Raw genomic sequence first — 13,061 nt, 5'->3', positions numbered from 1 at the left:
CTGCTTCACATCTTTGTCAACGCAAAAAGTGTGTTCTGTGTGAATAGCACTAACAATATATATGAAGAGTTCCTTTGCAAAAACAGATAACTCAGTTTTTAACAATTTTCAAAAATCATGTTTGTTTTTTTTTCATTGTGTATTCCAAGTAATCTCAATCAAACTGCAGTTGGGTTATTTTGATTAGGTTAAAAAAAAGAGGCTAACTAAAAAATACAGATAAATAACAATAAAAACATATCATAAAAAAAACATGATTTTTGAGTTACCCGTTATTGCAAATAAACTCTTCATATGTTCTACAGTCCTTCATAGAGTAGGCCACAGTGAGCAGTTCATCCTGTGCATTGTCATCGGATCATTCTTTTCTCTTAACTGTTACCATTAGCATACTGTCAATGTATCTAATTGTGACGTTATGTAATATTTAAATTCAAAATCATGATTCCTTGATTTAAAACCAAATCATGGAAAAACATTACATTATAATGGATAAAACATTTACATTTTAAAGGATAAAATATAAAAATAAAATAAAAAAAACATATTAAAATATTAAATTTGAATTAAATAAAATGGGAAAAAAAGCCCTAAAATCGGGAAAGACAATCAGCCAGGCCTAATTTGGAACAACATGGAAAAGCTTTATTATTTGGGTGAATTAGGTTATTTCATTATAACTTTTTTACCCTTAGTGTAATAAGACAGTGTGATTAAAACAAAGGCTCACAAAAGCACAAGAAAACACTCATTATAAAAACTTTATTTTGAATAAAACATATGGAACCTCATTACATGTAGTGTGTTGGGTCTTATCGATCTATCTTGGGTCAGAACAGCACAGCATCAGTGACTTCACTAGAATCAACTTCAGAACAATGCTTCGCAGGTGTTACAGTAATGTTCAAATCTAACACTTCACTGAAGGTAGCACACCACAAATACACCATGTAGAAAAATCAAAGGACTGCTGGGAAATCAAGGGGAAAGCACAATGTAGTTACTCGCGTAGCAAGTGCAACTTTATGGAACGACCATTGGGGCGATTTCCTTTGTTTTTGGAAACGGAGCGTGAAATCAATCGACAGTCACACCAATGAATGACTGATAATGTCTGAGGTAGCAAGGCAATCATGGCTTTCTCTAATTTTATTTTTTTTAAACATTTATTTAGAAAACTATACTACACAAAGATAAATCATCTTGGGCCAAACGTCCTAAAAATCCACATTTCCCACATTTTTCTTTTTATAATATAATCTCTCTACATGACTTTGAGAAATACGGCATCTCTCAGCCACTCGTCTCTCCTGGAATGGATGCTTAATAGGCACAAAAGGGTGTTTTTGATGCATTTGAAGTACATCATCTGTGTGTGTGCACTCTAGAAATGCAGTGAGGGTTCGGATGCGCTGCTGCTAGCGGCACAAACTGTCGAAACAATGCTTTAAAGGGAGAGTTCACGGCAAACACTGTCAAAACAGGCAAAAACTTGAACAGAACAATGCTGGGGGCAACATGCGTTAACAGTTTAGCATTACAAGAGCGATTCGTCTTCATATCCACTGATGTTTACGACGTTTTCCGACTAAACTAATAACCACACGTCTGTAGAAAGACAACGTGCCGATTTGAACAGCAACTGATGTGTGCTGCGTGTGGTAGCAGTGTGGTTCCTTGGTGAACATTAAAAATAAAAGCATACAGGTTACACGATAAATGGCCCCCATAACCCTAAATAATCATCTGAGTATTAAAACAATGGGCAGATACACCTCACGTACAATCTACATGTTGATCAAATGTACAGTTGCATAGTACAGACAGACGCAGTAGTAATAGCCAATGAATGAACTGTGTGGTCCTGTTCCAGAGTCTTTGGGTTCGAGGACAAACACCTCTGTCGAGGGAACAGCCGGGAATCTGCATCTCTGGAATGGGAATCTTCTTGTCATACTCTTCACGTCTGCCAGATTTCTTCTCTCCAAAGGGATGTTCTGCTGAAAACCTTCACATCACCTGGACACAAACATTCATATATTGTGTAAGTCTCTATAATACATGAGCCAAGTATGAAAATCAGCAAATCTACAAATCAAATGTAGGCTTTCCGTCGTATTCTTCATGTAAAATTTTATTTCCCTATAGCGGCTAATGAACCGGAAGACTCGCCCATAGGCTCACTTTCATGTTGAAGAATAAAGTGGATAAACAAACTACACCATGATCTCAAGACTTCAACATCACTAAGCTTCCGAAAACACTTTACTGAAAATTTTAAAGTTGTAAAGTTTTAATTATATTTGTGTGCAAGAGTGAGAGTATAAAACACATTAAGGCTGTGAAAGCAGACTAGTCAATAGATGAGTTTATTTCTTCGGCGTGATGATGTTAAATGTGGTCTCATTTAGCCACAATGTGAAAATATCTCGAGTTTGTTAACCATAGACCATATTTCAGGCCTTTAACCAAAAACCATTCAAAACCCATTGACATTTACTTTAAGAAGATTGAAGCAGAGTTCAAACAAAGCTAATTGGTTTTGGGGTTTTAGGACTCATTCCTGCAGCACTCTATGACTTTACACAGTCACAACTGGATTGCAAAACACATTAACAGTTAATTTTAATGTAGGCATAATTAAAGTAATGCCTTGAGTAACTAACGACTAATTCAGTGAGTGATTTATTTATTTTTACGTCATGAGTTGTAGGCTTACTGTAACAGCATTTCAGAACTGTTAAAGGAACCAAACTTAATGAAAATAATTTAGCTCCAGTTTTTTAATGAAAACTTTCCAGAACACACTCTAAAAAAATAAAGATTCTTTATTGGCATCAGTGGCTCCATAAAAAAAACCTTTAACATCCACGGAACCTTTCCATTGGACAAAAAGTGTTTTATAGCTGAACAAGGTTCTTTAGATTATAAAACACTCTTCACAACAAAATAAATAATTGTTTTTTTAAGAACCATTCACTCAAAGGTTCTCTAGGGAACCCCAAAATGGTTCTTCAATGGCAGTTTAGAATCTTTATTTTTAAGAGTGTAAGAACTGATTCAGTGCAAATGCTCCAACTTTTTCAAATAAATCATCAGAAAAACATGACATATGGAGCTGCCAATCTATCGGCTGTGATGGATCTTCTCAAACAAGCTCATCACTAAGATGTTTACATCCAGTGATGGCTTGTAAAAACGAACACCAATTAAAAATTAATTTCCCCGTAACAGAAACATGACTGATAATGTTTCCGTCTAAGCCGGTGCAAGCAAACTAATGAAGCAGAGAACAAAAATGACCCATGCTTTCAGAGACTCAGTTGGGGATTGGAGAAGAAAACAGGTGGGGATTGTTGGTAAAATGGTGTCACCGATGTTTCTTTTCACTTTGTGGTCAGTATGAATTACTGTGGAGTGTTTTTACTGTTACATGAGGTGAGACTTACCTTGGGCCTTGAGGACACACTTGACGCTACAGGACCCAGAAGGGAAAGACAAAGAGACACAATTAGGACAAAATAACAGCTGTCTTAACCAAGACAATCCTGACAAGAACAACACATGCAGACTCCAAACTTTTAATTCAGAGCGTTCAAGCTCAGACTCAAGGGACTGCTCTTCTGAACACTGAGCGAAGCGCTTTAATGAACTCTACAGGGAGACGACAGCAAACAAGAGTGAGATGGCTCCGAACACTCATATCACCTGGGCCTCTGTCCTTCATTAAAACTCTCCCATCAAACAAAGAACATGGAAATGGCCCCATATCTTCTCCCAGACCGAAGCTCATCACGCACAAGGGCCCAATGCAGCGAAACAACAATGTGCCAAAATCAATATTTTACAGAGTTTCTAGCTAACAATGCAAGGCAAAGTCTGGGCTGGAATTCAAAATTAAGTTCAACAATAACAGTTAAATCTTATCAGTAACTTCTAGGTAATAAAAGCACTCGTTTAAGTCGAGCCATTCCATAAAATAGAGTCTCTAAAGGCTTCGCTATGTGATTTTCTTTTAAACAACAGCGCTTACAAACACAATTCACAATCAAAGCTCTCAGACGGCAGGAATGGGGGCGTCTCAAAGGCAGAAGAGTGCTGGATCTGGCAGACTGACAGTCGGAAGATGAGGGAGTCTGGGTTGGGGGTAAACTGAGGAAGAGGCAACCAGACAGACATGGACTTTTGTGGAAAATTTTGGATGATTTTTGAGCAAAACAATTTGTGTAGCAGTGATTCACTAGAAAAAATTCCATTTCAATTTGTGAGGAGATCTAAACTGATACAGAAGCCAAAACCCAGTGCCATCTGAATCAATTTCTGAGATTGTAAAGGATTTCTATCGTTGTAGGGCAAAATCATAGATTGGTAAGTTTAAATACTAGGGCTGGTATCACCCATCGCTGCACGAAAAATACCTGCATTCGGATGGCGGCAGGTGTTCTTTTCATACCTGAGTCTGTTTCGACTTGTTGCAAAAAGAATTTGAGTAATGCAAGAATAAAACAGATGAGATACATGATGGAAGATGATATTAAGAGTCAATCTGTTATTAGGAAAATTCTGAGCTATTTTCCTGTTCAAAAACGTCACATTACATTGCATGAAAGCGTCAGCAGTGCCTCATAATTATTCATGACATCATGTCACATTGTCCTGAGACGAGCGCTTCAAACGCTCAGCAGGCACTTCGGTGAGTTCGTCCTCCGTTGAGATGCTGATGGAGCGACAGGCTTTCAATCAACCAGCAGCTTTGAAATTTTTGAGTGCAATGAACAGTTATCAAGTGAGAGTTTCTAGATTCATTAGACAGTGGACTGAGACGATCTGACAATGATAGCGATGGACACAAACACCAGCAAAACACTCACTGAGTCAACATCAAGGAATATTTATATAAATAATAAAATGCAAATGCACATTCACTTTTTTGATGCAAATGAAAGCAGCTTGCATTTATTAGTGCATTGAATAATAGAAATAAAATGAGCTGTGTGTATTTGTGTAATGCACTGTGAACTTGCATAGTACAGGGCATTTTGCTGAGTGCAATTATGAATAGAAGCATGCATTTATGAGAACCTTTGATGCCCAATTTGATGTACAATTTTCTAAAGTAAACAATATTTAATTATGTTATTCGTAATGCTGGCAATTGCATGGTTTCTGTTGAGCAATTTCCATTTCTGTGTTTACGGTTACTTTTGATTGGTGGATCTCTCTTCAGGATTATTTCACTGGAAATTTTGCCAATAAACTACTAGGCAAAAATTTCTGTTCATTCAAAAATGCTTCATCTATGAAGCAAACTGAATGGGATTTCACTTCCAGACCCCGGCTGTTGCACTCTACTGGGATGCAGCCAAAGACTTCACTGCACACTGGGAAATAAGGAGGGAAGCAGTTCAAAAACCCAGAAGACAGTCGAGTATTAGCTGGCATGCTGAGAGACAGATTGAGAGCGGGAAAGTCAGAGCGTTAGACTTACGAGAGCATGCAGGAAAACTGTGGTTAATCTGTTCCACAACCTCAGCCAGATCAGAGTTACTGTTAGCACACTGATGGAGAAACTCATCTGAGGACACACACAGAATACACTCAACAGATGATTACAGAAAGAAGTCCACCAGAGCCCTCAGTATAATCACCCAGCGCTGTGTGTGTGTGTGTGTGTGTGTGTGTGTGTGTGTGTGTGTGTGTGTGTGTGTGTATCTATACCTGTGAGCTCGGCCTGTCCTGCTGTATCCTGATGAAGAGAGCCAGAAGAGGATGAGCCATTTAACTCAGGCTAGAAAGAGAGACAGGCATTGTTTAAAACCAACTTAACCCTAACTAACAGTGATACACCTGCAATACAGTATCAAATATTGAAAAATACATGAGTGCTTCCAGTGTTTCCGTCATTACTGTTTCCTGTAGGTCAGGGGTTCTCAAACCTCTCCATGAAGTACCCCCAGTACTGCACGTTTTGTATGTCTCCCTACATCTGAGTTGAATTAGGTGTTTGGGATGCTTCTGTTTTCTGAAAAAAAAATTTAAAGTAACTTGAAAAAAAAAAGTGAAAACAAAATGTGCAGGGCAGGGGTTACTCCAGGACAAGTTTGAGAACCACTGCTGTAGGTGAAAGCATGCTGCCAGAAATGTCAGGGTGGAATGACAGTCTTGTTTGCCTTCTTGGATATCGAGTTATATTGTGTTTATTTAGCTAAGAGCCTTTGACAAGACCATCTGGCTAAACCGAGGCCCAGTGCGGTGAGTCAGGCCCTCAGGAGACCCAATAAATTACTATTACTCTAAATCAGGGCTCAATGAATGCCTGCGCTTGATTCACGGCGCTATTGGCGGCCGTTGGACCCGCTGGCATTGCCCGTTGAACCATGAAGCCATTGAAGGATGGAACAATAGCAGTTTATACAGTGAGGTAGCTGAGACAGGTGAATGTTAGTCTCAGCTTCACACTCGGGACGGTTCAGGAATAGGCTGATGCATATTCAAAAAATAGGACTGCCTAAGAGGACAGTTCTTGGCCAGAATACGATGCTAGGCTTTAGTTCCAATAATCAAAAGGCTATACAAGATTCAAGCTCTATTCCAAACACTTTGTAAATGGTAACAGAGGAAAAACTTGGCATCATACACTAAACAACTTAGGAGCACCAGTCTTTCTAGCCATCCCAAACACAACAAACTCATGCAGAAACACACATCGCTGACTTTTCCTGCATAAATATATCAACCTGAGTGCCTAAAATCTGCAGACCAGCTCTGATTTTTGCAATTATTGTCAACTCCACCTTATTGAAAAAAGTGCAGTGCAGTGCATTTCAGCTTTTAGAAGGCAGTATTGTGCTGCCTAGCACCTATTAAAATGGCGACTAGGTAGGCAGTTCACTAGCAAGTGTGATACCTGATGCAGCAGCTGGCGTAGTCGGTAGAGCTGTGATTCCAGCTGTTTGTTATGGTCCTCCAGTATCTGCATGCGGGCCTCCAGCCGTCCCTTGTGCTGTCGCAGGAGTTTAGCTTCAGCTAACAGGTCAGCTTCCTCAGGGGCCCCGCTAACAGCTGTGGCCCCCGCGCCGGGCTGACCGAGCTGCTGGCGCAACTGTTCGTACTCCCTCTGCAGGGTCCTGACCACGGACAGACAGAGAGAATCTTTATATGCCATATAAAGTATAACACCGGCATTTGGGCTTTTTGTTTTGTTGTCACGAGTTTGAGTTATGACTGTTGGATGCTGCGCCGGGTTCTTTTATGTTCTGGCTTTGAAAGGCAATGAAGAAAAGTGAACCCACAGAGACCTGCAGCCAAATCCAGCCTATTGTTAGAAAGCTACAGAACAGCCCACTGCCAAACACACAATAAATAGACGCAAATCATACCCAGACCAATTACGGTGAAGCTCTTGCACTGAATAACTGTAACCTCAACATTAATTAAATTAAAAGTTAAACCATTATTTATTGTATGAATGGGAGAAACTGTAATGTAAAATGTGGCAGCTTTAGTCCCGCCTTCTAAACAAAACAGTTAATCGTCAATTGTTAAAGTCTGCGGTTAGAAGGTCTGGTTCCCGTAAAATAAGTTAGTCTCCTGAGACTCGTGCTTCATTCACACCAAGATTAATATTTGGTGCAATTAACATTTTTAATTTGAATGAACGGCTGTTTGAATGCATCTGTTTAGACTGACACAAACATTTGCATGAAATAAACAGAACAGAATTTTTAGAGAGGTATTCAAATCTCTTTTCCCTTGCACTGCAAAGACAACCAGCCTTTCTGCCATGTTTTACACTACGCACATGTACATTTGCTATAGGATTAATGTTATTTTTGTGTAAAAAAACAAAACAAACAAACAATATTTATGAGACAGTTTGTATTGCGGATTTAAAATGAGTTACTTAGATGAGTTTGGCCAGCACTTCTTGAGATTTTAGTGTTTCCTCGTTCAAGTATATAGTAGTTGTTTTCACTTAACTGAAATATTTGCCTAAAGGCTTAGAAAATATGGATGCGGAGTGAACATAGTGACTTTCCTTGAACAGGACTTCAGATTGACCAGCTTAAACATCACAGCTAGACTTTATAGACAATTCTCCACTTGCTCATTTGTTTTTCTTAAAACAGTAACTTGTAAACTTCTAATTAAAAATAAAAACAAGAGGATTTGTCATATGAAGACGTTTTACATGTAAATCCACAGACTTTCAACAAAAAACAATGCAAGGAAAAAAAACAGGGTATAATAAATCATTATGGTTGTTAGTCGTAAAGCTGTGATTGTTTTTTCTATTGTCATGTGAATTTGAGTGAAACTGTGGAACTGTTTGGATCAGTGGATCATTGCTGTGATCTGATGTGAGTGACAGGTTGCTGGAGGGGAGGGATTACTGTGCACAGATAAAATGTTTATAATACACACTGCAATATTCCATTTAAACAAATGTCAGTTTTGATTTTAAGGTGACTTTAAAGCGGACATGAACTATTTGTAGCCTACCGCTGCTCCTCCTCCAGTCGCGCTATGATTCGCTCCAGCTCTCCTCGCTCCTCCCTCTCCACAGCCTGCAGGATCTGGGCGGGGCTCTGGAGCAGGTAGGAGGGACTGGAAGTGTTATGGGCGGGGCTCCTGCTGATGTGGGCGGGGGTTTGGGGCTGGCTGAAGGATGAGCCCTCCCCTCCCAAAGTCTGACAGTACTGCAGGATTAAAGCGTGTTCCTCATCCCTACAGAACAAGAGAGAAAAACAGGTTAGAAAATTGTGATTTCTACATTTTGCGATGTAATTGCACAAAACCTGCCGCTACAAGTTTCTATGATATTCTGGCCTCTAGATACATGATTTTTTTTCCTGCCCACTTTATCCACCAGGACAATAAAATTTTTATAGCCACACGATGAGAGATGGTGTCAGATTACCTTATTTAAATACATTTAAAACACTTAACTTGCTATCAGAATGTGAAGAGACTTTCAACCAGCATAACAAAAAAAAAAAAAAAATGTTTTTGAACCAATTCACCTAGCCTGACTTTAATGGGTTTTAAAAAATTATATTGAGTGTTTTTTTTTATTTTTATTTTTTATATGAAATAATACTCTTAATATGAAACTAAAACCACCAGTAGGTGGCAGCAAGTCACTGTCTTAATGAGTGAATCATTCAGTCATTCTTTTAACTGATTTGTTCAAATGCCTGATTCATTTAGAAAACAAAGCAAGTGACTGTCTTTACAAGTGAGTCACTGAATCATTGACTCACTCGTTTGTTAGAAACTGAGGATTTATTTAGCAACGAAACCTCGTGAAATGAGAAAAAAAACAATATTGAGAAAACAGACAATATTGAGTCTAAAATGTAACACAATATTAACATCTTGTTTAATGACCTATTTATTTAAATCAACATTTGGGGTGCGTTATATTAGTTCTTTTTAATGTGTTCATTTTTCAATAATTAAACGCACCAAATGAATGTGTTAAAACAACAGCATAGCAATAGAACATCTCTCCTCAACAAAACGAGGTATAATTCACATCTGCAGTGTGAACGCTACAGGTTATGCTCCAAAGTTTAATACTTTGTGTTGGAAATTTGAACAAACACCAAATTCAAAGCATGAGCAATAGTCACAGCAGGGCTTGCGGATCTGCTGCCTTCACAGCATGTACACCGTAACAGACAGAAGCATAATTAAGATGTTCTTTTACGCCGCAGCGGGATCCAAATGCTGAGATTTGAAAAGCCGACAGGTGATAGTGAGTCTGACTGTGAAAACAGGAGAGACGGTTTTAGATGTGTGCTGTCCAAACAGCTGTGCGCACAATGAGTCTCAGGTGTGTGTTCACACGCTCCCCGGAGTCTGAATCCAGCACTCATCTGGATGCACACACACACACGCACACACACACACACACACACACGCACACACACACACACACACACACACACACAACACACACACAACACACACGCACACACACATGCACACACACGTACACACACACACACATGCGCACACACACACACACACACACACACACACACACACACACACACACACACACACACACACACACACACACACACACACACACACACACACACACACACACACACACAAAGACTAATCAGAGAGATTACATGGGCACTGCATCACGGGGTCTCTGCTAACAACCTGCCAACACCAGCAGATGCTGAATAAAGCAGCCAGACACTCTGGGACACAACAAACACAAGTGCATTTGCATTTCCGGAGGAAAACAGAGCGCTTGCAAGGCAGCAGAAGAAGAGTGTCAAAGCTTCAGTTGAGATCATACAGTGACACAGGGGTCTAAAACACACTGGACACAAGCCACAGGTCAACATGTTGGAATTATATAAGATTACATAGAAATATTAAAATGTCATCTGCTATCAAATGTTGCAAAGGATTTTCTCAGAATTAGATTCATTTTCCTGAGTCATTTTCCAGTTACTTTTAAATGGTGACTTGGTACTTATGCTTTTAACAAGGTGATTTTTATCTATATGAAGCCTCCTCGTGTGTCCCAGCAGAGTAACCCCCGGATGCAGTTCATCACATCAGCTATGAAAACATCTAAATACATCTAAATACATCTATGTGTCTTCATTTTCAAAAAAATAACATTATATATATATATATGTATATTTATGATATTGATATTTGTCAAATTGTAAAAATTACTTTTAGACATTTCTAAGTGTGGCTGTCTAAATATGCTATGGTGACACTAAATAAATTAATATTGTTTAATAAATTACATGAAAACTATCAGGAAATGTCTGGGTTATTTTTTGCTTTTTTATCTTGATACTAAATTATTTTTTAATCTTAATGATTCAAGTAAGTGTACGTTAGGGTTCAACTGGTTTAAAACATTAGTTAAGTACAGAATCTACCTTATGCGAAGTTTATTTTAAAAAGAATAAAAATTTAAAGTAAAATAAAAAGCCTAAAAGTCAAACAAATAAACTTACAATTGAAAATTAAAAATGTCTTAATTTTTAATGCAAAATAAACATTTCTTATTTTAGTGTATGTATTTAAGATATAAATATTGACAGACAGACAGATAGTTTACTAATACAAAATTTAAATGAAAAAAAGTTTATTTTTGTATAATAATTTCAGATTCTCTTTCTATATATTTGTTCATGCATTTTCAGTCACATATAAAAAAATACAAAAAAATAATTAACAAAAACCAATATATATGTATATATATATATATATATATATATAAATTACAATGCCATTATTTTCAGTCACATTTTTATATATAGAAAAAAATGTCTGAGGAGAATCAGTAAATACTGTAAAAGAGAGAAAAGGTGGACAGTGTTTGTGTGAAGTGCTGGTAAAAAATGGCCAGAGAAAGAGAGGTGTGGAGAGATGAAAGAGGAGGCCGAAGAAAGACAGAAATAAGTGCAGGTGTCATGTCTGTCTCCCGCAGCATCAGTCAAGAGTCGAGTCCCAGCCGTCACATTCAATCTGAAACACCATCACAGGAGAACCTCCCCTGACGACTCCCGTCTCCTTACCTTCATCCCTCTTTCATTTCACTCTCTTTCACGTTCGGCAAACCCGTCAGGTTTGATCGCTTGAAAGTTTCTTTATTGTAACACACAGGGATGTTTATTTGAAAAATAACAAGCATACACAAATGCTGAAATTGCATTTGATTGCTCGGCTCTCAAGGTTTCACAGACTCAGATAACACTCACACACCCACCTCATATTTCAGATACGTTTGTGAGTGAATCATGCGAGACCTGTCATGCACAAGCCATATTTCACTCCAAAAATAAAAGGAAATATATAAAAAAGGAGGAAAAAGACAATTAAAAACTAGATTATTTAATTTTAAAGTATTTATGCATCAAATAGTTATTTATTTTGATCTTTTGGGTGTTTAATGTGACTTATTTCTTTGGCATTTCCCCATGCGTGAATGTACGGATGACCTTGTTCAGAGTAAACATTAGACAGCATATGGTGGTAGTAAAGGAGAAAGAGTTTCAGTGTTTGATCTCTAGTGTAGCATCAGTGCAGATCTGAGACACGGACCTCCCTCTGAGGAGGAAGGCCAGGCAACGGCTTACTAGCTCTGTAATTATCATACGCTTGTTCTGTGAAGGACACCCGCTGAGCTTGCCTGAACACGTCCACAACAGCATAAAACAAGCTCTGAAGACTTTAATGAGGTGTGCATAATGTGCCAAACTCTTAAAGGGACATATCCTGCACTTCTGAAGCATTTCAAGATCGTTAGTTTTCCACCCTCCCACTGACTCTCAGAATTAAACCTGCAGCCGGACTGTTACCGTACCTTTAAGACTTCTATGTATATGCAAATCAGGGTGGCTGAGGTCCTGAATAGCTGATAGGTGGGCGGGCACATGTTAATGAGCTCACTAATGTGATGTCATATGACGATTTCATTTATCGGGAGGAGTTTTAGCATATATCTACATAATAGATATTTCAAATCATGTGATTATTTCAAAAGAGCAAGAACTTCCAAGATAGGAATTAGCTGGATGAACATGGGAAGTGGATTTTGAAAAAGTTTTTCATATTCTCATGAACTCATATTCTTCACAGACACACTCATGCAACTTTTAACTGTTCATTTTATTGTTACTGTACTTATGAAACAATCCTTTCTCTTTCAGGGATGTTCCTCTACTTTAATTTTTCTTCAGCTTTCCAATTTTCTACTTCCACTTGATGAATCTTTTGTCTTCATTTTGCTTCAAGACTTTCCGACGCCGCTTTCTTGTTTCAGACAAAGAGTTTTTTTTTTCAGACAAAAACTGAACAATAAAAGAGACTAATTGAAGTCAATAAAAGCTGTCTAAAGGAGCACTGCTCCCAGCAGGTCCATTAGCAGAACAGTCATAGAGAGAGCGTGACAGAGCCGGATTCACTCGCTGTCTCCTCGTTACTCACTCCACCTGTCCAACTCTCACACAGCACTGCACTGAGACATTTCACAACTCAAATAGCTCTTCACTAGTGTAATGGTGCTGAAG

The 13,061-nt window shown here is 38.4% G+C and overlaps 1 protein-coding gene across 7 annotated transcripts in view; it reads right to left on the bottom strand.

Annotated features, from left to right (window-relative positions):
* Nucleotides 1–747: 747 nt before the first annotated feature.
* Nucleotides 748–13,061, bottom strand: part of utrn (utrophin) — a 178,772-nt gene continuing 166,458 nt past the window's right edge. For 6 of the 7 annotated variants that reach the window (XM_042751343.1, XM_042751347.1, XM_042751346.1 and 3 more), the window contains 6 exons: nt 8,503–8,727; nt 6,908–7,127; nt 5,719–5,788; nt 5,489–5,575; nt 3,450–3,475; nt 748–2,019 (listed from right to left, as the gene is read on the bottom strand). In XM_042751343.1, coding sequence (XP_042607277.1) covers nt 2,011–2,019; nt 3,450–3,475; nt 5,489–5,575; nt 5,719–5,788; nt 6,908–7,127; nt 8,503–8,727 — 637 coding nt within the window. In that variant the 3' untranslated portion in view covers nt 748–2,010. The remainder of the gene's footprint in view (nt 2,020–3,449; nt 3,476–5,488; nt 5,576–5,718; nt 5,789–6,907; nt 7,128–8,502; nt 8,728–13,061) is intronic. The other variant, XM_042751348.1, reaches the window with a different exon arrangement.

This window comes from Cyprinus carpio, chromosome B23 (genome assembly GCF_018340385.1).
Source record: "Cyprinus carpio isolate SPL01 chromosome B23, ASM1834038v1, whole genome shotgun sequence".
Classification (NCBI taxonomy): Eukaryota; Metazoa; Chordata; class Actinopteri; order Cypriniformes; family Cyprinidae; genus Cyprinus; species Cyprinus carpio.
This window is presented reverse-complemented; position numbering and strand designations above follow the sequence as displayed.